The sequence below is a fragment of the Toxotes jaculatrix genome, chromosome 5 (assembly GCF_017976425.1).
Source record: "Toxotes jaculatrix isolate fToxJac2 chromosome 5, fToxJac2.pri, whole genome shotgun sequence".
Lineage (NCBI taxonomy): Eukaryota > Metazoa > Chordata > Actinopteri > Toxotidae > Toxotes > Toxotes jaculatrix.
The window spans coordinates 18127309-18154317 of NC_054398.1; the positions used below are offsets into that span (position 1 = coordinate 18127309).

At 41.0% G+C, this 27009-nt stretch overlaps 1 protein-coding gene across 7 annotated transcripts in view; it reads left to right on the forward strand.

The window, feature by feature from the left end:
• Positions 1–4187: 4187 nt before the first annotated feature.
• The window catches only part of tjp1b (tight junction protein 1b), a 31504-nt gene continuing 8682 nt past the window's right edge, over positions 4188–27009 (forward strand). For 2 of the 7 annotated variants that reach the window (XM_041039090.1, XM_041039093.1), the window contains exons 1-18: positions 4188–4353; positions 16416–16472; positions 17083–17207; positions 17330–17432; positions 17682–17997; positions 18344–18450; positions 18915–19083; positions 19172–19316; positions 22964–23097; positions 23704–23809; positions 24351–24501; positions 25157–25265; positions 25359–25578; positions 25822–26006; positions 26107–26202; positions 26311–26393; positions 26512–26722; positions 26832–26932. In XM_041039090.1, the coding sequence (XP_040895024.1) occupies positions 16425–16472; positions 17083–17207; positions 17330–17432; positions 17682–17997; positions 18344–18450; positions 18915–19083; positions 19172–19316; positions 22964–23097; positions 23704–23809; positions 24351–24501; positions 25157–25265; positions 25359–25578; positions 25822–26006; positions 26107–26202; positions 26311–26393; positions 26512–26722; positions 26832–26932 (2409 nt within the window). In that variant the 5' untranslated portion in view covers positions 4188–4353; positions 16416–16424. The remainder of the gene's footprint in view (positions 4354–16415; positions 16473–17082; positions 17208–17329; positions 17433–17681; positions 17998–18343; positions 18451–18914; positions 19084–19171; positions 19317–22963; positions 23098–23703; positions 23810–24350; positions 24502–25156; positions 25266–25358; positions 25579–25821; positions 26007–26106; positions 26203–26310; positions 26394–26511; positions 26723–26831; positions 26933–27009) is intronic. The other 5 variants (XM_041039091.1, XM_041039097.1, XM_041039092.1 and 2 more) reach the window with 3 other exon arrangements.

A 27009-nucleotide genomic window follows, 5' to 3' on the forward strand; every position in this document is an offset into this window, starting at 1 on the left:
TCAACTTGCTGCTAAAAACCTCGCTGCCATACATGCATCCACATTAACTGATTGGAATTGTTCATCTTTATTAGCATTTGTGCTTCCCTCCTGGGATAAACATACTTAGGTGATTGCTTCTTTGCTACTGTGCATGATGCTGTAGTTTGATCCAGAGAGGATTTGGATGTTGGTGGCCTGTTGTCACATGATCCGCAGACCGGGGATGTGAGGTCATTTTATGTCACCTGATATGTCTGAGCTCTCAGCTGTTGGTGGGAAAAATGAGATGGAGCTTAAAGGTTCATTTGGGGAATCTTGAAAAATATGTATTTCCTGTCTGTACATGGGTTGTGATTTTAGCTCTGATATTTACGACAGAGTAAAACCAGATTTGTGCTTTGTCAATCGCATTCTTCATGTTCACTGTGTCAGATGGTGTTTGTCTCTTTTTTTAAAACCGCCTGTAGCTCAAACCAATTATTTATTTATTTATGTACTTATTTGTTTGTTTGTTTGTAGAATGACACACTCATGTAACTGAGTATTCACTGGGCTAACAGTATACTGCAAGAGTATGCTGTATATTCACAGTGCAGTCATGTACATGAATACAAGCACAGTTTTTTCAAATATTTATTGTGTGCACATACAGTGGTTATGAGAATGATATGATTTGGATACCTTTCTGCAGACTGATAGTTTTGAATTTTTCTAATTTGTCCTGATTAACTTATTTCAGCACAAAAATCATTAGACATGCATCTCCTGGCGGCCAGATGACCAAACAATTGTTATTAAAATACATAAATTATTAATTCCATTTGAACTACAAGAAAGCAACCACAAAGAGGAAAATCAATTATCTTCAAAATGTGTTGGCCCTTACATAAAAGCCGAACACACAAAAGCCTAAAGAGCAAAGCCGGCTGCATCATTATCATCAAAATTAATATGTGTATTCTAATGCAGAATCTAAATGTTATACTCAAGATGAATGATGAGATATTTTGCCTTTTGTGAGACAGGTGGTACAATCACAAACTATAAAATCAGCTACTGATAAGCTGGACAGAAATCAGGAGGCTGCAGCCAAACTCCGCCTCATCTATGTTTCAGCTGCGTTTTACTCCTGTACATCCTAAACTCTGCTTCACAGAGGTCACACCTCATTCTTGTGTAAAGCACCTTTTCATAGAAGTTTTTTTTTTTTTTTTTTACTGCTAACTTTACAGGATATCTCACACTTGCTAGATCACAGACCCCTGTCTCCCTCTTCAGCTCCACCATGTAATCGTGTGGCATTATGAAACCTTGTCCATGGAATTTCAGTCCTGAAGTAATGGGCTGGCTGTCAAGTCAGTGCGCTGCTTTCTCATACTAGAGGTCAGTGATACTGACAGAGGACAACACAGAAATCACAGAAATACAAGCCTCTGTACAGTAGGCAGCTCATTCCATTATGATTTTACACTGATATACTCCAATTTGTAAAACTAAAGACTGGATAACAAGATAAGAATGACAAAGTTTTGAGTATCATCTTGCAGCTTTGGCAGCATGCTGTCACTTAATATTATCTTTTCTCTCACTCTGCAGTGGGACAAATGCATTTATTTTCCTCTGCTGCAGTGCTATGTTTAACGTCTGTCATGTCATTTGATAGCTGCAGTCATTAAAGCTCATAGAAGGCCACGCCACCCTTTGCTTAGTAGGCTGTTTTCCTGACCTGTACAGCTGAGAGGTGACTCACTCACCATCAGGGGCAGTGCACTCTAAAGGCCAACCTGCTGTGAATTTCTAATTTGCTTTTCCACTCGTGTGATTCGTTCCTGCAGTCATTCTCTGGTGTGGACACTGTCTGTGTGTCTAAATGTGCTGATGGGAGAGAGGGGCTGCGTAATTCTGTTGCACGGCATGTGAAACTCCCTCTGTGCTGTTGGAGCCAGTGATGCAAACACTGTCGTAGCATTAACAGAGGGTATTTCAAGGGCTTCAACAGAGATACATTAAGCAGCATAAGCCCACATCAAAGGCAATTCAGTGATGACGACTGGCATATTCCAACCATCATTTGTGCTCAGTGACATATACTATGCTGACATATTGCCAAAGGTTTGTCTGTTACAAAACTGTTGAGGTGCAGGTCACAGAAGCGTCTCCTGTTTTTTTGTGGAGTTTACTTTATATTTACGACATGTCCTGCTGTTCATCATATTTTGTTTTCCAACACCGTATCTATGACTGCCCTTGTTTATCTAATTCTTATGACCTTGGTCAACTCGCATTCTTCCATTCAAGATGCCCCCGCCCCCCTTCTCCTTCCGATCCTCCAATGGAATCTGCGGCAAGTCTCCTTACGTCAGCAACATTGCAGGACCTCTGTGCTCCTCCAGCATTACATTCAGCACCTATCTTCTCCTACACTCATTAGTGCCAGAGGTAGAGGTGACAAGAACGGTCACACAATCTCAAACTGATAAAATGCACAACAGAAGGCACTGCAGAGAATTAGGTTCTTCTGGAAAAGCCAGCACAAGAACTAAAGTGCATGCGATAGAGTCTTAAGAGTGGGGTTTGGTGCAGTGCACAATTTACATTCTACTGTATATTGATTAAATCTGTGTACCCCATGGGAAGGAGTATTGAGCATCGTGACTGTAGGGTGGATTTTAGTTCTATCCTCTGCATTTTAAATGGCTTTATGCAGCATGTCATTACTACTTAAGTAGCCTACCTCAGCTTTCCCTATAAAGAGTTTATGTTTGCTGTAGTTAAAAGTGATATACAAATAGATTCCTTCACAGTGCCTTTTGCTTTCAAGACAACTTTAATGTAAACTATCTTCCACTTTAAGGGCATATAATCTTCATCCTGTAAAGCCTATGTTTCAGAGAGCAAAGCATTTTAAAATAAATTGTAGCTTTTCCTCAGTATGCACACACACATACATACAGACATCGCACAACCTGTGTACAGACACACATGGGAAGGCATGAAAGATGCTGATCTTGTCCTTGTCCAGTCCTTTGTTTCAAGGGTTCCCTAATCAATCAAACAATTTTTTTAAATTCAATTTGTCAAATCAATATGAAAGCCTACTTAACATGACAAGGTTTTTTGTCTCATATATCCTTTAATATTGACACAAAAGATAGTAAAAATCTGGAAGTGAAGTTCTGGATGTATATTGTATCTTGCTGCTGAATGTTTACAAAAAAAGGTCTAAAAAAATCCTTATTGTTGCATGATTTGCAAATGTTATGTAAAAATATCTTGTTCTCGCAACTGAGCAAGAACTGCTCAACACTTGGTTGAAATGTGTTGTGAAAACAGCCGCTTTATATGAAATCAAGCTAAAATTATAACTTAATTATAAACACCCCTCTGTTTAGGTGCATTAGGGCAATGCTGCTGCACTCTCACTGCAAACATAGCTCTCAACAGCTCTCTCATCCTCACACCCATTTATTAGCTTTCTGTTTGATCAAGATGCTTGTTAAAAGCTCTTTAAAGATAAAATGTAAATGCTTACATCACATGCAGCAAAGGCAAAGCTTACAATGCTTTGTGTACACAGTGGTTTGTTAGCCCACTGCAGTTTACCTGTAGAAGTCTACTGTACTGCTGGTGCAATAGTGAAATCATATTACCTGGAAAAGGAAGTTATTTTTGGCAGCCCATGCAAAGTTCAACCAGAGACATTAACTATTTTTGGGCTGGTGTTGTGTGTGTTTTACCACTGCAGTGACCATCTCACATAGATTTATTGAATTAAACACTTCCTAACATTTAGGTCTAACAACAAATTGTTAAATTTCTTATCCAGTTTGATATATAATATTATATAATATAATATTATATTATATTATATTATATATTTTTATTTATTGTTTTTTCTCAGGGCGTTTTCTTGAATAATCGAATTTGAAACACTGGTAACAGTCGCATCCATTCCTCCATGTATTGTGGACACTGCTATGTTCACCAGGAGCCTATAAAGCTTCATCGGTGCGTTTTCACCCTCGACGACCGCTTGTTCTCACGCTGGAATGGCGCTTGATGCTGCTGGATATCTGCTGCTCATGCTGCTGCTGCTGTGGACAGCCTCTCTGCATCCCTGCCCCCCCCCGCCGCACCCCCCCGCGGACAAACCGGAATGGTTTCTTCCAGGCGAACCTGTCACTGTCGCCGCGGCGGTGAAGGCAGCCGAAGTGCGAGAGCAGAGGGGGGGAGACGGAAGGCTTCATCCACTGCCTGCCCCATTGCAGTGCGGCGGCTGCTGCTGCTCTGGAGTCACACCAGGAAGATCTTTCCATTCCTTTTCTGTAAGATTTTCACAAGCACGCCGCGAGGACCATTGCTTTGGCGAAGGTGAATGGGTTTCTTGATTTATACGTGAGTACGTTATTCGGGGCGAGTGTTTTTCTCTGTAGCCGCAGGCACTGACTGTATGTGTGTCCCCCAGCGGGTACAAGCGATAAGATAACGGTGCAAGCCGAGGTAACTTAGCTACATTACTGCTAGCAAAGTGCATCTACGCGCTATGCTAAGTTGTTAGCTAGTTCCCCAACACGCTAACGGCATCTTCTAATTGTAAGTACGAATAACGATGTCCATCACCCTAATGTTTTTTGGAGCTTGCATAAGCGGTAATATTAAGTCACAAAATGCCCTGCGGTCGAGCTGTCATCGGGCGGACGGGTTGTTCCCATGTCAAATGCGCGGAGCGTCCAGGTAACGTTAGCTGGGATGAGCTAGCCTAGCCGCTGGAACAAAATGTCGGCCAGTTAGGGGTTGATTTGACCAAGGGGGTATAACGGGGGCTCAAGATTTATTAAGTGTCAAACTGCAGGAGGCAGCGGGTGAGTGGCAATGTGAGGTCGGCTACTCGAAGTATGGCAACGGTTTTCTAAATTAAAGGAAAGGTCATGAGGTGGCTCACCTTGTTTTGATGGTGGTCCGCCTGTGAAACCGAAGTGGGTCTGTGGTGAAGCTAGGTAGCAGCTGGCTAACATTAGCTTGTTAGCTGCCTTTAGTTTGTTGACAGAAATACCTGCTTGCTTGTCTGTACAGTTCAGCCAGCTGTCATAATAACGCACTGTCATGCCAGGTGTGTGTGGTTGCTGTTGGGTGTTTGGCTTAGCTCATCTGAGCTTACCATCTCACTATTTTCATTTCCATAACAACTGATGGACTGCTGCTAACATGAACCAGAAGCACCAGTCATCACCTGTTGAATATTGATAAGATTGGACAGTATCGTTTTATATATTGTTATGGTTTGGTTTGCCAGCTTATATTTGCTGTAGTATTACCTACAATTATTACATGGCCATCGACATTATCTCGTTAGGACATGGTGCACTAAAATTACAATATCAGATTTGGTATCATGCTATAAAAGTAGATATTATCCAATCCTGGTTTCAATTACACATTGTATGAAAGCGTCATTTATTATGGCCAAAATATTAGGCATTAAATGTCTAATACTGTCAGTGTCGCCCAGCTCTGAATGCAGGCTGTCTTTAGTTATTTTGGGAATTGTATAACATGGTAATAACATATGTAATTGGTATATCTTCCAAGTGAAGTATGAGGATTTACGACTGAACATCAGTGTTGGGTCTATGACTTAAATGTGTCATCAGTTGCCTCGTGATAGTAATATTCTATGAAATGGCAGCTGTGCAGGGCAACAGATTTGTCAAATAAAGTGGGGGAGGCACGATACAGATGTTATGTGTTTGAGCCATTAGATGTGATGCTGCATGATTAAATTGGCTGTTTTTTGAATAATTAAGATGACAGTGTTATGCAGAGATAAGTCTGGCAAACATATCGCCTGAGAAGAAGAGAGAATCTAGCTGTTCAAGGTCAGCCATACATGTTGGCCTGTAAATCATGTTGCCCTAAGCTGTCATGGGAACAGCAGTCATCTGAGTCATCTTGGTTTTAGAGGGACAAATGTATCGGATATTTTGCCTACTTGAGTGAAATTTAACTGCAGTTTCGTAGTCCTGTGTATTTGTAGAAGCTGTCAAAAAAAAGGGGTTTATCCAGTTGCAGGTTATAACTTTCTCCAAGGTGCTCTATGTGTCAGTAAATCATATAAATACAATAATGCTGTCTCATTAGTATGTCTGTTGTCACGTAGATATGTTATAACCTACCGAGGCATTTTATTGAACATCAACTTACATGCAAAGCCTCGGTTTATTGACATAAAGGAGATCAAAGTGATTAATAATCTAACTGTGTACAGAGAGGGTGCTGGTGGAAAAAAAGATGCCAAAAAATTGGTGGGAGACTGTTCACAGTGTTAGTGATAGCCTAGAGATGCCACTAGAATAATAAGGAACAGGATTTAATGAGTTAGCCTGCACTATCCTGAAGTGCTATATCCCTAAGTACACCATGGATTATTTTGTATAATTAGTGTCTTTGTGACATTTTCAGCCATTGAGAGGTCTGATTTGAAACACAGATGGATTTTTTGACATCCCATGTTTCACCTTTCCTGAGCTCATACATCTAATCCGTGTTTTTCAGTTTAGGAGGGGTTGCTGTTCTACAATGCAGCATAGTTTAATTCCCCCTTCCACTTAGTGGAGTGAAGTATCCTCTTTCATTCCTTACACATTTTATACTCGCACGATTTTAAGCTACTTTTTGGAGATAAAGCAAGTAGTTGTTGGTAACTTGGTCATTAAAATGTCATTGCTTTAATACATGGCTAAACATCTTCGCAAACACTTCTTAAAAATTGTACAGTGAGTCTCTTTGTGTTAACAAATGCTGTGTTTACATCATGGTTACGGCTGCTGGTGTATAAACTCGCTTATATAAATCAAGTCCATCGTAAATCCTTCTTTGGAAGAGGTGTGGAATTGTCAGGAAGAAGGTGCTTACAAAAAATCACTCATGAATCACATTTAAGCATGATCCTTCTTTTTCTTATGGTACAGAAACACTCCTTATCATCACTGTTTTTCACCGGCTACGTTGTCCTCATTTCAATCACTGTGACTGAGAGGAGGCGGGGTGCAGGTCAGTGGCTCAGCTTATCAGCACATTCCTGCCCTGTTGTGTGCTCTGTGTGGGGCACTGATAACTTCCACTGGGCTGATTGAGTTCAGGAGCTGATTTCTTGGTCCATGTGTACAGGACACACTGAGGCTCTGGTTATGATCACTGACCACAGCTGTGGAGCCTTGAAATAGACTCTGCTCACGCTGAGCCTCTATCCAGGTATCAGATTTATATGGTATAATTTGGATAGCTTTAAGGATTAAAAAAAATTCAATAATTTTACTTTTAGCAGCTATAATTGATATTTTTATAACAACAATGTGAAAGTGGTTGCTTTATATTGAAATTCAGCACATTAGTTGTCAGACCCACAACATTATTTGCTTCTATCTTACAGCTCTCATAGCCTCCTTTCTGGATGCAGCAGGCACCTGTTTTCCATGAAAGAGCATTTAGCAGCTAAATAGCCACATGTTTCCCCCATGAGTTGGTGGAAACCAAAACAGAGCTGAAAGTCAGTGAACACTGGTCTTGTATTTGCCAGGTGGCCCGAAACATGACTCCAAATAAATGATAAAGTGTTCACAACTTCTGCTGCCCCCAAATGGCCACTCAGGCTGACCACTAAGACAATTTCAAGTATTTTTTTTTGTTTTGTTTTGTGCACAACACAACATATTGGTTTGTGTCGTGCTATGACAAAATTTGCAGAGCAAATTTCTTTTCACTTAAGAAAGCAAGATGTGTCTTGTCTCATTTGAGGAATGTGTATCAGATCTATGATGTTGGACAGAAAGTACACTAGCACCAATATTATGAAAGCCAGTGTTGAATTTATAATGCTGAACAGCTAATTATTCTACTGTCTAAACAAAAATCCAATGTGAGGACTTGTTGCTTGCTGGCCTCCTTCATTTTGTAAATTGACACCCATCATTAGTGGTTGAAAATACTGCAGAATTGGCAGTTTTAGCATATATGTCTACTCAACGCACCTTTTCATCAGGGGTCCTTAGGTATCTGTTTGTTCAAGCCATAAGAGAGGCATTTTATTAAATGTTTTATGTCAACTGGCCACATGGACAGCCTACAAGATTCGTCTCTTTGTGTCCTGTCTTTTTTCTTCAGACATGGCCACATTAAGTGTTGGATATAATTGTTTGATTTCTAATTGTTTTATGAATTAAATATTTATTTAGAATAAAGAAATGCAGACATAATAGAGATAGAATATAGAAATAGAGATATAAATCAAGACATAAGTAAAAAACATGAAAACATGTAACATGTCTTAGTGTCCATAACTGAAACTCAAAATGTGGCCTGACTCTGCAACAAAATCTGGCTGCTGCAAAAGTTACTGAGTTGTAAACACAGGAATTTTCCCCTTTACAGTTATAAGATATTGTACATAAAACTTATTTGTATTAGGTGATTAGCAAGAAGGTTTTTGCTAATCACATCTCTGCATTTTGTAGCCATGAATTAAGTATTATAAAAGAAGACATAATGACTGGCAGAACTGCCGACTTGAAGCGATTAGCAGCACAGGTTGCCTGTTTTGGTTGATGTGGAAATAACTGGAGGCTGGTAGGCAGAAGGTAGTGGAGAGAGCAAACTATGTGTGGAATCTGTCACCATTCTCAAGCTCTGCTCGGAAGGATGTAAATTTAACTCGTCCCCTTCACCAGCGGTGACTGGGTGTCTGTCAGGCTTGTCCGACTCCATCATTATCCTGACTGATAAGTGGGATGTCATGACCCACACGGTCTTGGTTGGCTGTTTAGTCCGTGTATTATAGTACTGATGAATCTGAGGTAAGTATTTGTAAAAATGTGTAACTCCTTTTTTTGTGTTGAATTCTGTTCAACCTTGAATGCTTTTTGTTATCAGGTTGTGATTTCACAGTATCACAGGTTGGCAAACCAGGGTTGTTTGTTTTTATTTTGAGGGAGTTTGCTTTTCTGCTTTTTAATGTCCCTTCCTGTTAATGCATTTTGTGTATTTGCTGTACATTTTCATTCGGTATTTCTTCTTTCATAGATGCAAACTCATCTGTAATAGCGCTATGTAAATATGATCTCAGCTGAGTCGCCCATTTACTTTTTGTGGATGCACAGTGTGTCCGTGTCAGTGGTCACTGCTGGTTAACCTACTGAAAGAGAGCACGACAAAGCCAGTGTATGCAAATGATGCCCTCACATAAAGCTGTATCTGTAATAACGGTCTCGTAAATGTCAGGAATTTGATAAGGAACAAGCAGTGTGGTACAAGCAGTAAGGGATGTTTAAGTGCATGAGGCTGAGTAGATACTTTATAGTGTAGTATTAAACTCCAGTTGGACCAAGTACACAATGAAATGTTGCCATATTAGTCTCTGATACAGTGTAGAAGTACAGTAGTTTTTGTCTTCTCAACGTGAAAACACATAAGCCTTAACAATCGGGGGTCTTATGTGTTTATATATATAAACAAACAAATATGAGCAGTCTCAATTAGTTGTTTTACAGTGTCCTCTAAATGCTGCGTGATTATATGTGAACTACAAAGATGTTTTCTATTGAATGGAACAATGTTAGTCTTGCCTGCTTTTTTGCTGGTAATTGCATATAGTATGCTATTTTGTGAATAATAACACGTTATGGCTTGTTACTGTAAAAGCCACAGAAACAAAAGAATGGGCTGCTGATGTTTCAGCTGTCTCACAAAGTGACATTTGAATCCATATTAAATGGCGGTTAAACACACTCTTTCCGTAACACTAAATTTTTGTTCAGAGGACAAAATTGCTCTGAGCAGCCTTTCTTGTTGTGTATGGAATGTGACACAAGTCACACGCTTTTTTTCTCAGCCTTCTCTTTCTTGGGTTGTTAAGTTTGGTCCGGCTTTATATCTGCTTTATTAGCGACCTGTTAATTTTGGCTTAATTTATTGTTAGAGGTGAGATGTAATGATGATTGTGTTTATGTTGTCTGCAGCTGGAGTATAAAAATAGTAGTATAATGTCCTCATGCCTTATATTTGTATGATTTCTGACCATCAAGCTGACAGCTAATCTCCTCTAGGATGTCACTGACACGATGAGCATAATTTATGCATATAATGCAGCACACCTGGGGAAGAGGGGCGTGCATAATGCCCCCACATGCAGGGAGAACTGATGCTGTTCTGGTTCAACGTGGCAGCTCAAGGGTTAAGTCCGATACAGCAGTTTACACTGCGGATGGATGTTCGCTAGTACAGAGGAGTCCCATGCTGTAGCGGAACTGCAGATCCCACACAGATTGCTGCCAAGCCAGAGGGGATTTGCTTCGATCCCACGAGCGTGTAAGGAGAGAGTTGGGAGGGATAAATTGTGAAGAAAGATGTTTGGAGAGGACACAGACCCGTGCGGGACAGAGGAAGCGTTAGGGTGTAGCTGCGGGGAGTGTTTCATAACCCCTCACCTGTGGTTGTAATTTCAATTGTTTCAGAGCTAAGGAAAGAGAAAGGGAAGGAAGGTGGGGGCAAGTGCCTCCCAGCAGTGACTGGTGCGGTCATGCACTGAGGCTGCCAATGTGCATCTGCGGGAATCTCCTGCTGGATTTACTGAGGAGTACCTGGAGGTTTGAGATGCTTTTGTCTGTGTCCTCTGTGGTAACCAGGATGAACTGATGTAAGTAGCCCTGATCTTCTATGCATCTGGTTTTATCTGAATACTTAACAAAGAGATGAAGGGGTGAGGTCTTAAGTCTGTTTTAGTGTAGCCTTTAAATAATGCAAGTGTGTGTCTTTTGTGGATGTAATGATTACTGATTAAGTTTTGTGCCACAGTTAGTAGGTTCCATCTCTTGACCTTCTCATCTCTTGTGTAGTGCTGCATCTCTGCTACTCTCTCCCCTCCGTTAGGGATCTGCAGCACAGTGTCTAACCATATTGTATGTGCAGAGTGTCACTTATCCCTCAGGGGACCTCCAGACTGGTGTTAAGGCATGGGCCTGTGTTAGCATTTGAATATGTTCTCCGAAGCAGGAGGGTTTTAACAGTTGTCAGCACTCCGCAGCACATCGTTTTCAATTTCTGAAGTGATCAATCATCTTATTCTACTTGTTTGCTGCTTCACTGCCAGCAGCCACAGCAGAGTGTGATCCTGTTGTTGTTTTCTGTCTTTGGTTGCAGTTCAACTTGCAGTCTTCTGTTGAAGTGTGCTTGTTTAGATTTAGCAATTTGTTCATTGCTGGCTTGCTGGTCTTTGTGTTATTGTCACTCCTGGTTTGATTTAATGCTAATAAGATTCTGATTACGTAGATCTTTTGAGCAAATGTTTCTTTTCCTGCAGTAATCCCAGTGCCATTTACTATTTTTGCTGCTTCCTTTCATGTGGGGATCCATCTGTAGTTGGACTGTGGAAACTCATTTTGGTTCCAAATTGGGATACTCTTGTAAAAAAAAAAAAAAAAAAAAAAAGCGCTGTCTTATCTCAAACTGAATCTAGAAATGGAATTTATAAAAAGAGTTGTGGTGAATTGTGATTTTCTGCAACCTGTAATGGAAAAAAGCACATTACCATTTCATTTTTTATTAAATTTAATTTAAATAGTTTTTCCTAAATCTGAGCTAAATTTAGTTCAAAAAATGTAATTTAGTACAGTTTGGTGTAACTTGTGAGTATCCTAGCAACACTAAGCATCCTCTGTTGTAATACTTGTTTGAATTGCCATAATTTCTCTGCCCTGGCACTATAAAGGATTTCTGAAAATGATCTACCTCTCTTTGGTTTCTTCAGACCCTACAGACAAATCCAACAAATGGGTACTAGGGAGAAATGAATGTATTTCCTTTCGGTGTATTGCATCATTTGTTTCAGTCAATCTGTGGCGTTTAATACAAGAAAGGGTTATTAAATGTTCTCCAGTGTTCATGCTGCAAGTTTCCCTTAAATCACTGTGTTGCAGCATCACAACGGCAGAATTAATGAGACCTATTTTTAGCTACTCTGGTCCCAGAGCGGTCAAAATTGAATAAGGTTCTGCCTCACCCCTAAACCATACCACAGCACAAAATCTATTCTCTTAGTCAGAGAATTGAACACCCTGCCATATTGCCTCCTCAAAAGAAATATGGTTTTGTTTTTTGTTTTCCTGCTGAATAGAGAGTTGGGGAGCCCGCACTCTTTATTTTTAATGATACTCAAAAGTGAATACAAAATGAAACACCATCTTAGTTTCCCTCTTCATGAGTCTTGTTAGGTTCCTATTGTGATGACTCATTGTGTACTAAGGATTTTCTTTTCTCCAAATCAAGACAGAGGTGATGTTCTTCTTCATTCTGGGATTCAGATTTTATGTTGCACAGTGTAATAGATAAATAAATCTCTTTTTGTAAAGTAGCAAAGCAGCGGACCACACCTGTTAGAAAATTCACTTTTTAAGAGAGTTAGTGTTGACGATTTTCTGTTTTTGTTGTAGCTACAGTACAGAGTCTAGAAAGCGGAAGAAGAAGGAAGGGATGAACTGAAATGAGATGAGAGATGTAGAGCTGAAAATGAATTAATCAATTAATTAGTCAATTAGTCATTTGACAGATGAATCTTTTAAGGCTTTTTTAAAAAAATATTTACACTGAATATTTACAGAGAAGCTGGAGTCAGTGAATTTCTGTCATTTCTGCTGAGAACATCACTTATAGGAAGTGATTAATCGATTATCAAACTAGTTCCAGATTAAATTTCTTTTCATCAGCTAATTGATTAATTGACTAATAGTTTCTACTCTGCAGTGATGGAGCTTATCATTAGTGCAGCCCTAAATTGATTTGAAATTAATAGCTTACAATCCTGTTGGTAGAGCATTTACTTGACAGACATGCCTCAATAGTTTGTTCTGCTGCTGAGGAATGAACCACAGTGGGCTTATTGAACAGCTGTGTTGTTTACCATTTGTGTATTGACCTGACACAGTCCATTTCGACCACAGCTTTCCTGTACTTTATCCACTCTCAGCTGTGTGGTCCATCTGTGTTGTTGTGCTGGCTCCCAAGTTGCCTGGTTGTAATCCCCCAAGCATGACCCAACCGACATGGTGTGTCTCCGCTGTGGAGCGGCTGCCAGCCCTGGCTCCGGCTTGTGGCATGAAGCTTGTGTTGGCACCAGTTGTTTGTGGCCATAAAGGGCGTGCACAACAGTGCCACAAAAACTCATCAGTCACTGGACGCTGATGCGACTTTACTACAGACTGTACAGAGGAGCAGTGCAGAGCGAGCCTTCATAGCTTGAATCAAACTATAGGAAACTGTTCCCTTTTGTTTCTCCTATGTTTACTTGCCTGTTGAGATTAGTGTGTTTGGCTCTGAATCGGGCCCTAAAGCGTTGGCTGTGTTTAGATGTACATGTAGCGACAAATAAATGGTGCTCATCTAAAATGTAAAGAAAAAAAAAGGCTTTTGTTTTTAAATGAATTCAGCCGTGTCTTTTTTTAAACCTTCCATAGTTGAGAGGAACCTTCAGACACGGCCTGAAAATGTCAGTCCACTTGAACAACACCACACTGTTCCCCCTCTGTTACCAGAGCAACAAGCTCTGCAGGAGGAGCAAGCAAAATTACATCCCTTCAAAGTGAAAGGTGTGTGTGTGTGTGTGTGTGTGTGTGTGTGTGTGTGTGTGTGTGTGTGTGTGTGTGTGTGTGTGTGTGTGTGTGTGTGTGTGTGTGTGTGTGTGAGAGAGAGTGAGAGAGGGGAGGGTGGGAGAGAGAGAGATGCACACGCTGCACATGCTGTTTTTTTTTTTCCCTCCTAAATTCTTTTTAGGTTTTACTCCATTTTAGATTCCTCCTGTTTTGCTCCATTTGGGATTTTACATTCCATTAATTTTATGGTGATTTATTTCTATCGGATCCGGCATAGTAAGCATTCTCTAATCATATTTTCCAGACAACAAAATCACATTTCTCGTAACCCCACTGCAACACAGGGCCTAAACATTATATGTTTGTGTGTGTGCATGTTTGTGTTATGCTGCATTAATGCCTATAAAGAATTTCTGAAAGTGGGAATGTCAACTGGAAACAAGTACCTCCCATAACTTCTCAGTTTAGTGGCAAACCCTCTATAAATTTAGATGAAATGTTAGAGTTCTTTGCATCAGCGTTTCCACAGCGCTGATCAGGAAGACACAGGCATAAATCCTCCTCCCCAAAGAGCAAACTTTCCAGTGAGAATTCGTGCCTCTATTTTCAGCAGGCTTGTTAATATTCAGATGTCTTTTTTTCTTCCTTTCTCAAGTGCGATGTATTCAGTGTAAAAGGCCAGGAGGAGTTCCCTTGTTCAAACTTTTTTTCACCCCCTTTGTGTGAGTCCCACCATAAGCCTCTTGAGGAGTTTGTGACTTTTGCTGCCAAGCCGATAACGTCTGGGGCCACTTGTGGCGATTTATTCAGCTGCCTGTATTCCCAGACGCTAGCTAACGTTTGGCACTTGGCCGACAGGCCGCCACAGACATAAGGATGATGTGTTGAAGGAAGCCTGGGTGGTAAAACAATAAACAGGATGGCAAAAGAGACAGTCGGCTAAGTTACTACCTCTGTCTGTGCTTGTAGATCAAAGAAGGACATTTTTGTCTTTAAAATAGAATAGATGTGTGTTCAAATTGTCCTTTTTCTTTTTATTTGCCTGTGGCTCTTCCAAAATGTAGCCATCATTATCACTTATGGGCACTTGATAGTCATACCATTAGCACGTTGTCATGCTGATGTGGGTGCATATTATTTGTCAATGTGAAGCTGGACTGACACTTGCTAGATGTTTTGGGTTTTAAGTTGTTAACACGCTGGCAATGTGAGCTCATGGCCTGAACTGATGCTGCTTTTAATATTAGATTCATCTCCCTTCGCTCATCTGTCGTCACGCTTTAATGTGCCGCAACATGAGATCATTCTTCCCCATGAGTTTTCTGCCTAGGTGGCCTTATTGTAAGTGTTGGAAGTGTCAAGGAAATTACCAGCAAAGCAGGAGGGGAATGTGTGATAGTCTCACCTATTAAGGTCACAGACCTGGGATCAATTTACATGACAAATGGGGGTTATTGCATTATGTGCTGCGTCGTGGGTTGTAATTTGCACCAAAGGGATGGACCTAATAGTATTTTATATGCAGCCATTAAATGTCTAATGTGTCGTGAGGTTGTGGTGGAGGTGAAATGATATAAAAGAAGAGATAAGATAAGAAATGAGCGGTGGGGCGCAGAGGACAGAGCTGACCTAACAGCCGAATGGGTTGACCTTCATCTTATCCTCTCTGGTTGTTAATGTGACAGAGAGTGTGCTTTAATTTCTGACTTTCTGTCAGTGGGGCCTCATTGTATTTATCACGGTGTTTATCATTGTGCCTATTGTATTCAGTTACCTGTAAACATGAGACCTCAAACTGTGGACCTGCTCTAAAGGAAACTGTCTCCCATCTAACACTAGTATGTTGACAGTATGTGGTCTGTTTGGAAATGTGTGAGTGTGCTGCAAATAAAACCAAGCACAGCTCAGTGCTTCCTGTATAACTGTAAATAAGCAACGGTGTAAAACTGAGATTAAACTCAGTAACCCTCCTGCATGCTGCTCTCGATGTGTGTAGTGGTTGTGACAGTTTGTATCCTTCGCACATTTCCCCTGTGGAGAGCTCAAAAACACTGGGACAGTATTCCTCTTTTAAAAGGAGTACTTAACTTCGTAGAGGGAATGGAGTGGAAGTGGGCTTCAGTCAAATACTGTTTGGCTTTAGATTGTTAAAAAAAATTTGTTCTTGATAGTTTAACACTATAGTTTTACAGTATTTGGTGATGTAGTCTCTTATTTGAAATTTAGGAGTGATGCAAAGGAAGGAAGATGTTGTTTATTTAATAAAAAAAATTTTAAAGCATTAGAATTCTCAGATTGTTGTAAAGTATTCTGTAAAAGCATTAACTGGACATACAGTATGTGCCTGGAAACACATGTTTATATATTATAAAGCTAGTTAGATGATACATAACACCTACACTGTTCATTTAAAACAAGATGATTAAAGACCAGACTCTCCTGCAGACTTGGATAAATGTTAAATTCACCATTGTTACAGGTGCCTTGCATATCTATTTCAGGTGCAGACTTTGAATAATTATTTTTGTTTTCTTGACAGCAGCAGTTTCTAGGTCACGGGATAAGTTTTAAATATATATATATATTTGCCAGCTGTAGCAAAGATGTAGAATTACTTAGAACAAGGACGTTTGGCGTTTTGCTCGAGGCAAGTTTGGCAGGACACGTGAGTCCTGTGTTTTTCACTGAATCTGTGTGCGTCACTTTGGCCATAGGATGATCAGTCCATCATTTACTTTGCCTCTTTGGATCTGAACTCTCTTCCTCTTATGTTAATCACACTTTATCTCTGTCCTCCAGAGCGCAGCAATGGAGGAGACTGTCATTTGGGAACAGCACACAGTTACACTACACAGGGTAGGTATCTGTTATCGCTCCTCAGAGGCTTATCTACTGTATGTTGAAACCTGATTCTGGTCCCAATATCTGCCTGCTTCGTCTGTCTGTCTGTCTGTCTGTCTCTGTCTGTCTTCACCCCCATTCCCCAGCCTTCTAGTCTCCTTCCTTCCTTCCCACTTCCCATCTTCACTGGATCACATCTCGTTTTTGGGAGAAAAGACAAAACACTGGAGTTATCCCAGAACTTCAGCATGATTCTCTCTTCCACAGTCTTGACTGTAGAGCCTAAAGATCCTATGCAAACATTTTCAGACGCACACAGAATAAGCCAACGCTCTGCTCTTACTAACAGTATATATGTGTGCGGACAATTAACAGCTATTCATTCTCACTTCTGTTGAGATACTATTACAGACACAGATACTATTATACATGACCACTATATATACTAAGTAGATTTAGTTCACAGACAACATAAAAAAATGTTTCTTAATAACAAACGTAGAAGCAGGCGATGATGTTGTTCCCACGGTATCAGATTATGAGGATGGGGATGCTGGTTTCTTTTGTTTTGGTCCACACAGACAGTTAAGCCTGTGTCCTAATGTATTTGTTTCTCTGTGTGCAGGCACCAGGGTTTGGCTTCGGGATAGCCATATCAGGAGGTCGGGATAACCCTCATTTTCAGAGTGGCGAGACCTCCATTGTCATCTCAGATGTGCTGAAAGGAGGCCCGGCAGAAGGACTACTGCAGTAAGATTTTGTTCTGTTATTGGCAGCCGGGTCATATTGCTAGATATTTTAGTAGTATTAAATTACTCTGCCTGCTCCAGAAAGACTCCAGCTTGTCTGTTCTCTGTGTCTCCTCTCTCTAGGGAAAATGACAGAGTCGTTATGGTCAATGCTGTCTCCATGGACAATGTGGAGCACGCGTACGCAGTCCAGCAGCTTCGTAAAAGTGGGAAAATTGCCAAAATTGTGAGTGTCTGTGTCCCATTATGAATTCCTTTGGAAAAGAGTATTTTGTGGTCAGTTGTTGAATGTGTAGCTAAGATCAGGAACTACAATGTGTTGTCATACATATGTTATATGTCATACATTTAGACGTTTCTCATTTTTCAGTCTACTTGTAGGAGAAATGTTCCTGATCATGGGAGTGTGATTGATTTGATTTAGTGCAACTGATTGGTTGTCATGCTGATTTCATATCTTATTTCCCTTGCCCAGACAATCAGACGGAAGAGGAAGGTGCATGTCCCCATGGGCCGCCTCGGGGAAAGGGAAACTATGTCAGAGCACGATGAGGAGGAGGACAGCTACGATGAAGAGATATATGAGACGCGGAGCGGACGCAGTGGCGCTTATAGTGGTGTGGGCGGGGCCATGGGCAGGCGCAGTGGCCGTAGCAGTGGGCGAAGGGACAGGGAACGTGAGCGCAGCGGCTCGCGGGAGAGGAGTCTCTCCCCACGCTCAGACCGCCGCTCACACAACCTGCCCCCACGTCCTGCCAAGGTCACACTTGTCAAATCCCGCAAAAATGAAGGTGAGGCTCACAAAGTCGGGGATAAAAGGGATAACAGGAAAGTTTTGCGGTTGGAAATCAACCTGCCATTTTATTTACCCAACTGTTACCAGGCAGCCAGACTCCTGGAAGAGAATAAGACCTCCAAATCGGCATCGGGTTAAACTGCCAGAGTAAACAAAACTTGCCAGCACAGCAAAATCCAAGTTAACTCAAGTAAATCTAAGTAGAAGAGCAATTAATCTTCTTTAATCAGTACTGTTAATCCCAGTGGGAGCAGTGGCTGTCAGCACAGTGTGGTCAGTGCGGTATGGTCACGTGAACTCTGTGCTAACATCGTCTTTGTTGCTGTCGTTCACTTTGTAAGCAGAATATGGCCTGCGCCTGGCCAGCCACATCTTTGTCAAGGACATTTCCCCTGAGAGCCTGGCAGCCAGGGACGGCAACATCCAGGAAGGGGATGTTGTATTGAAGGTGAGAGAGAGAGAGAGAGATATTGGGGAATGGAGGCAAGAAGCCTGGTGAATATTTGATATGCAAACGTCATAAAATATTTAAGATGAATTAAACTATTGTAAATGTTATGTCATTTTATCTTTGCCATTTTGGTTTTAGAATTGATGTGTGCTGCTGTACCAGCCACTGTGTGTTGTTTTCAACTAATCTATAATTTCCACTATCTAATGTTGCATAACAGTTGCAGCTTGATCCGCTCAGTCATTTCACATTTTGGAGAACATATAAAGGAGCTCTTTGTGCATAAGAGATACTTTTGATCTTCTTTTTTTTTCACTGGGAATTTTCAGGAGTAAAGCTTTTCTGAACTAGTCGATTCTCACTCACCTTCTCACACATTGTTGTAATGATTATGTGCATGAATACTACCCATTCTGAACCTTGTGTCATGGCTAATAGTCTTTCTTTCCTGATACTCTCAGATCAATGGCACAGTGACAGAGAACCTCTCCTTGATAGACGCCAAAAAGCTGATAGAAAGGTCAAAGGGCAAGCTAAAAATGGTTGTTCAGAGGGACGAGAGGGCGACCCTGCTGAACATCCCTGACCTCGATGACAGCATTCCTTCAGCCAACGCCTCTGACAGAGATGGTGAGAGTGTTGTTAAGTGCTGGATTCAGTTGAAATGGAGCTTAAAAGCCAGACATGTAGTCGCTGAACAGTGGCTCTTGTTGATCAGACATTTCAGATATCCATTCTCTGGCATCCGACCATTCCAATCGATCGCATGACAGACATCGTAGCAGCCGTTCCCGCTCTCCAGACAGACGATCTGAACCCTCAGACCACTCCAGACACTCTCCTCCACAAATCAGCAATGGCAGGTAAATATGTCCACAGAGTGATGTTTTAGGTTTTTAGCTGTCATGAAAGAAATGCAGCAGGGGTTTCTGTGTAATTTTCATATAGATTAACTCAGTTTGGTACTGAGTTAAGACTCTAGCTGATATAAAAATGTAGGAATCCAGTACCAACAATAAATCAGATTTCAATTTAAAAAAAGAGAAGAAGAAAAAAAAGACTCAGTAGAGGTCACATCATGACTTCAAACAGATCACAAACACCACAGCAGTGACCTCTTACCACCAAAAATGTTAACAGTATCAACAAAACTAGATTATTCCAGGTTACCAACATGTAAACGGCCAAAGTTTTGATTGCAAGGGAAATATTTTTCAAGCTATTAATGTAAAGCTGATACAATTAATCTATTAGTTAATCAACAGAAAAATAAATGGTGTTTCTTTTGACTAAATGGTTAACTGAGAAAATGGCAGAAAATCAATAATTAAGATAATACAGTTTCAGCCCTATAGTAAAATCTAAAATACTTGTTACATAACTGATCTTGTCATAATGTCTGTGCTTCTGTCTCTAAAAGTTAGTTAAGACAGGCTCTTTTTTTTTTCATGTTGTTGTAAAGGACTTTCGATTTTGTGTTTGGGTTAATACCAGCCATCAGCCCATTCAGCACTTCTTTGACTGTAACCTTGTTTGAAAGTACCTCATTAATTCTTCATTTAAACTCAATAGAGCTCCACAGTTGTTCCCCTTTCACACTGCTTATTGACCCGAGAAAAATAAAAGTCAACTGTTAAGCTCCAAAAGAGACAGTCTTGGTCATAGTCGGGGTTGAGCACCAGGTCAGAACTCCGCTGTGAAGTGAATGTCACTGTATGTTTTGAAAAAAGCTCTTTTGATACATCAGTTTCTATCACTGCAAAATTATATAACGTGGCGACATGAAAAGTCTTATGAATACAGTCTCATCAACACTGACACTTAATGAGATTTGTCTGCCCTTTTTATTCCTTTTACACGTCAACAGCTGGAGAATACCGTAAGTTATCACTCGTTTCTCTGAGTGAATAGTCACTAATAATAGTAGTAGCAACTCCCGAATAGTTTTAAACTATAGTAATAGATCTAGTTTTAGGTTTTACAACTTTGACAAACATAAACTCACAGCCATCATTCCAATAGAGAAATGATGAATAAAAATCTGTTTTGTGTAACAGCAAATGATCACCTGATGAAATACTGCGAGAATTACTTTATACAACATCTCTTATTCTGTGACGCCTCTTGTTTTGACTTGAGATGACAGAGTCCTGTGAAAGTGTTACAGGATCTGTCTTCAGTGTTTTGGTGGACAAACCTCATGTTTGGCACAAGGACAATATGGCTCCAACAATGAAGGAACAAAAGGCTGTCACTAACAATCAGTGTCAACTGTCTCCTATTTTACATGTGGCTCAGCTTTTGTGCTTGATACAGATGGCTGGCTCCGTTTTTCTCACACTATTCTGTTAAATAGATTGTCTTTCAGGCAATAGTCACAATTCTGTATGTGTGAAAGTTAAGATGCCAAAAGCAGAAATGTGTTTTAATAATTTCCTGATGACACATCTAGATCAAGTACTTTAATTAACAGGCAGGAGATGCTGGATCTGGATGTTATTATTTATCTGCACTTGTTCTGAGACCTGTGATCTTTTCTCTTGAGTTCAGGAAGTTGGCAGATAAAAGTAGGGCCTCCTCCAGGATGAATTAAAAAAGAAGTTTGTTCCTCTGCAGCCATTTCAAACTGGGTCCTTCGTGGTTCCTTTGTTAACCAGCCTGTGAATAAAGCAGCATTTTGCCAGTAAAGCTGTGCCAGTGAGCAGGCATGTGACCAGGTGGTCAGAGGCATAGAGCCGTACCACTGCTCAGCCTGCTTTGCTTACTTCTGTTCCCTTATTTGAAACACATTGAGAATGCCATCATTTATCAAAACGCAGGGAAAAACTGTCATCATACAGTTACCTGACTCATAACTGGCCAAGGTCTGTGTGCATCAGTTTACATGGCCTTGCTGTTTTACAAACCGACATCAGAGTCAAACCTTTGCTGGTCTAAGGCCAGACCCTCACAGTGAAATTCACCTGGAGGACAGAATCCACTCTGACACCTTAAATAAGCTGCTCTAAAAATAGACCACAAAGGAGTAGAAAGGCAACGTGGTGACCTTCAAGACTAAGATGCAGCTTCAGACTCAAGCTGTTCTTTTCACCTCTTTTTCTTTTCTCAGCTAGTGCCCGCTGCAGTCAGGAGAAAAAGTTTGTATAGTATAGATTTGGCCTTGATATTGTTGTGTGTAGTCAAGATGTTGTAGCCTTAAGGCGTTCCTGTTGCCCCCAAGATTTACACCTCCAGTAGGGCTGAACGATTTATCGTTTTCTGGTGGGGGAGGGGGTTTGCAGTGCTCCTGGCTGACCAAGGTTCTGCTGTGTTAACCATTGTACACATACCTGCCGAGCTCACCAATCAGAAGCGGCGTGCCGCTCGTGGACAGGTCACGCCAACGCAATCAGTATAACCTGCTCCACCTGCGCCTTAATTACTGAAATGGTTTCAGCTGGAGCAGGAGCGGAGTTACGGGATATAATCCCCCAGAAAACTGCACCTCGGTAATTTTGACTATTTCGGGTTTGAGGCTGCAGACGTGCACCAGAAACAGGTACTGTGCGAAAAACCTGTCGCGCTGAAGTTGCAACATCCAGCGGAAACACCAACCAATTTAAACCGCGACTCGAAAACTCACCACAGGCGTTTGCACGGCGAAAAAGTCTAGCGAAAAGGCCCGTCGAAGCAAACAGGCTACAATTACAGCGTCTTTTGCCAGCGTGACTCCGTATGATAAGAGCAACGTGGTGACTGTTAACACGGTCACCAAAGACGGATTTAAAAACCTCCTCCACACGCTGGACAGAACATATGTGATTCTCTCCCACACCTACTTCAACCAGGTCGCCACTCCACTGCTGTACGCGGAGTGTAAAGAAAAAGTGCTAACAGAGCTGAAAAATGTCGAGTATTATGCTACAACTACTGATATGTAGTCAAGCAGAATGACGGAGCCGTATCTTAGTTTGACTGTGCATTTCGTAAATGACAACTTTGAGTTGAAAAGTCGCGGTCTGCAGACAGCATACTTTCCCACTGACCACACCGGAGAGAATATTGCCCTGAGATATTTAACTTTTTTTTTTTTTTTTTTTTTTTTTTTTTAACTTAACACAGTTAAGGATTTTTTTTTGCACTACTTTAAGACAGTCAAAGATGGCTCTTTTAGTTCTTCATTTGTTATAACTGCGATTGGTCAAGGACTTTATAGAATGTACATGCTTGTTAATAAATACATTTGGAATCAATTCTTAACTTTTCTTGCATTAGAGTAATGACATTTAATGTTTTAATGGTATAATGTAGTTTTCTGGCTTGTTTGTAAATCTCACTGTACATTGTGAATATTGCGCTGGAGCTTAAAAAAAAAGTAATGAATCAAATCGAAATCACAATATCTGCCAGAAAAATTGCAATTAGATCTTTTCCTAAAATCGTTAAGCCCTAATCTCCAAAATACACTATCATTTTCTGTCTTCATTTTCTAAAGATAAATTGTACAAAATCATGTATTTTTTTTCTGCAGCCACAGAAGTCGTGATGATGAACGGATCTCGAAACCGGCGTCAACACCAGCGAAGCTTGCAGAAGAGATTCCTCTTCCCAAACCGAAGGAGTCAGCCATTGCCCGTGAGGACAAACAGCTCCCTCCACTCCCAGGTAAGAGATAAAACCATCAGCCATTAAGCCAGATTAATGTCCATATGTAAGCGCAATCATTTATAAACCAATAAGAATTTGAGTTTGTGTCACATCCACACTTCTGAGATTTGTAAGCAAATGAAACGGAGTGTATTCATTCTGCAGCAGAACATGAAATGGCTTCATGATAGTAAAATGAAATCTTGTTTGAACCAGTCATTTTTGCCCTTTTTAAAAGCACGACGACAAAAAAAAAAGTTATATCCAGACGCCTGCTGAGCCTGGCTGGGTTTGCCTGGAGCCAAGTGAAAATAAACCGTATGAGTTGATCGAGTCTGACGTTCCTCCCCAGCCTGCAGCACTCTGCTGCCTTTCTGTTTGACCTCCCTGCTTAGGACACTATGTGCCTTGTGTGAGTGTGTGTGTGTGTGTGGGGGGGGGGGTTTGTGTAGTTGTTTTGGATTAGTGTACGTGTTCTCAGATAAACATATGCATCTGCAGTATTGTTAAGTTGTGACAGTGTCTGGGGGAGCATTCCTTTGTTTTTAAACATGTACAGTGCTGTTTTACATGTTCATCATTTGTCTACTTTAATAACACGAGTTTGTGTGTGTTTTTGTGTAGAGCCCAAGCCGGTGTATGCTCAGCCTGGACAGCCAGATGTAGACCTGCCAGTCAGTCCCTCTGATGCTCCTGTGCCAAGTGCTGCCCATGATGATAGCATCCTGCGGTAATATTGACAGTATAATTTGTCCAAATATAAAAGGCTTCTTGAAAATCTGCAAAGCAAAAACGACTGTGTGACCTTTGTGTGCCTAAATTCACAGGCTCTCATCTCGCTTTATTCAAAGAGAAGGCAACTGTGAGGGAAACATTTTAACCTGCAGTTAGTGGATCAACAGTACATCTTTGAAATGGAGTTGACATGTTGTTTTAGTGCTGCTGTGCACATCCTCCGTTCAGTGCAGTTTAGTACTGAATTTTAGAGGTGTGTATCACATGGCACCTGCTGTGTTGCTGGCAAGTCGAATAAGCAGCTTTGAATAGTACAGGTTGCACAATTATCAGCAATTGATTCTGCTTGATACAGTTAACTGTGGTTATGTTGTCAAGAGCAAAAATACTGAAATGTATTCAGACCTACTCTTGGTTTGTATCTTTATTTTTCCACTGAACAATTTTACATATTTGCTTTTGTAAAAAAGAAACCTGGTTGGCAAACAAGAGTCACTTAACAAAGAAATCAGCCTAACTCTTGTCTTTGTCCTCAGGCCGAGCATGAAACTGGTGAAGTTCAAGAAGGGGGAGAGCGTGGGACTGCGTCTGGCTGGAGGGAATGACGTGGGCATCTTTGTAGCAGGAGTTCTGGAGGATAGCCCAGCTGCTAAGGAGGGTCTGGAGGAGGGCGACCAAATTCTCAGGGTGAGTTACTTTTTTTTTTTTTTTTTTTAACACAGAATGCATATAAGCAGACAGCTTATACTCCTTGTTTCTTAACTAAGCTTGTTGAACACTAGATAGAGCAAAAAGTTGTATGTTGAAAACTTAGAGCTGTTATTCTGTACTACAGAGGATCAATTTTTATTCACTTTGTTTTACTCACTTCCTACCTTATACTGTCTGTAAACAGCCATGTTTTATGGGGTATGCATCCTCAAGCTTTTCCCTTTTTTTTTTTTTTTTTTGTCTGTTCACAGTTTTACACACTAGCTGCTCCAAAATTCCTGTGCCTCCTGGCTGGTCTCTTAGCAATGGCCCCAAGGGAGCACACACAAAAAACTGTGTTTCCTCTCGCTGTGTTTGTGCCATTTCCTCACAGTCATATATCTCGCTATTTGTACCTCCTCCTCTTCAAGTATAATGACGAATGACTTGAGTTCTTGCAGTGCAGTAAAAACTGCAGTTACCCAGGCAATGCTGAGCAGGAAGAGCTATGTGAACCTTTATCTAAAAAGAGGTATACATTTTCTAGGTACAATAAAGCCTGCTCCTTAACTTAAACTTAAAAGTCCAAAACCACAGGGAAGCTATTCTGTGAAAACATGGAACATTAACCTCTGTTTTCGATAAATTCCAGGTAAATAATGTAGATTTTGCAAACATAATCCGAGAAGAGGCGGTGCTGTTCCTCCTGGACCTTCCTAAGGGTGAAGAGGTCACCATTCTGGCCCAGAAGAAGAAAGATGGTAAGCAAAGCGAATAAGGACAGAGGACAAGAAATACAGTTCTACTTGTTGCATTTGCCTGTTGTTTTTGATTCACTGCTCTTTCTTGTCCAGTGTATCGGCGGATCGTGGAGTCTGATGTTGGTGACTCCTTTTACATCCGGACGCACTTTGAGTATGAAAAGGAATCTCCGTATGGGTTAAGCTTTAACAAGGGCGAGGTGTTCCGTGTGGTGGACACTCTCTACAACGGCAAGCTGGGCTCCTGGCTGGCTATTCGCATTGGCAAGAACCACCAAGAAGTGGAGAGGGGCATCATCCCCAACAAAAACAGGTGAGCGCATCCTAACAGACGTGTCTGCTTTGCCTTGAATGGCATGTCAGTTATCTCAGAGAGTGGTGTGCTGGGTGAACAGTAGACAGTCTGTCCCCATAGTTGTATTACATTTGTTATGATTATCTTTGCCATGTAATGTCCTTAGGTATTGGCAGTGTTGAGGTTAGCTGTGCCAAGTTTATGGCACATCTATTAACTTGTGTTACATTAATAACTTGTCTTTCTGCCATTTGTCAACAGAGCGGAGCAGCTCTCCAGCGTGCAATACACTCTCCCCAAAACAGCAGGTGGTGACAGGGCCGACTTCTGGAGGTTCCGTGGTCTTCGCAGCTCGAAGAGGAACCTGAGGAAGAGCAGAGAGGACCTCTCCTCCCAACCAGTCCAAACAAAGTTCCCAGCTTATGAAAGAGTTGTATTGAGAGAGGGTGAGAAATCTGATCACACTTGCCTGGATGTAAAGTATGTCAATGTGAGAATATTTTTATATCATTTGTATTTATTTATTTATTTATTTATTTTGTGCAGCTGGTTTCCTCAGACCGGTTGTAATTTTTGGTCCCATTGCCGATGTTGCTCGAGAAAAACTCTCCAGAGAAGAGCCGGATCTTTTTGAGCTTGCAAGTATGTTTTTATGCACTGGATTGCGAATTTATTGAAGATAATGATGACCAACCATAAACCTGTACTCAGAAATGTCTCTCCATAAACCTCTTGAACCATGTTTTCCAGAGAGTGAACCGAGAGATGCAGGAACAGACCAACGTAGTTCAGGAATCATTCGTCTTCACACCATCAAGCAGATCATTGACAGAGTGAGTGCGCCTCTTTCTTTTATCATGTAAAATACGTCATAGATTTATGGATTATCTCACCACAGATATGTACTCTTCATCTTCATCCTCCTTCTTTCCTGTCTTTTTCCCCATGAAGGACAAACATGCTGTGTTGGACATCACCCCAAATGCTGTGGACAGGCTGAACTATGCTCAGTGGTACCCAATTGTAGTCTTCCTAAATCCTGATACTAAGCAGGGTGTGAAGAACATGAGGACCAGACTGTGTCCAGAGTCCAGGAAGAGCGCCAGGAAACTCTATGAGCGAGCCATCAAACTGAGGAAGAATAATCACCACCTGTTCACCAGTGAGTGGGCACAGTCTTAAACCACAGACATTAAAAAAAAAATTCTATTGTCTCTTTTACATGTTTTATTCTTGATGAAGTGATTGTCACTCAAAATATTCTCCCTTAGCCACCATCAACTTGAACAATATGAATGACGGCTGGTACGGTGCTCTGAAGGAAACAATCCAGCAACAGCAGAACCAGTTGGTGTGGGTGTCAGAAGGCAAGGTGAGGGAAACTGACCAGCTGGTGGTTCTATTGCACTGCACTGAAAGCATTATATGAGTCCTGTTAGTCTGACTTAG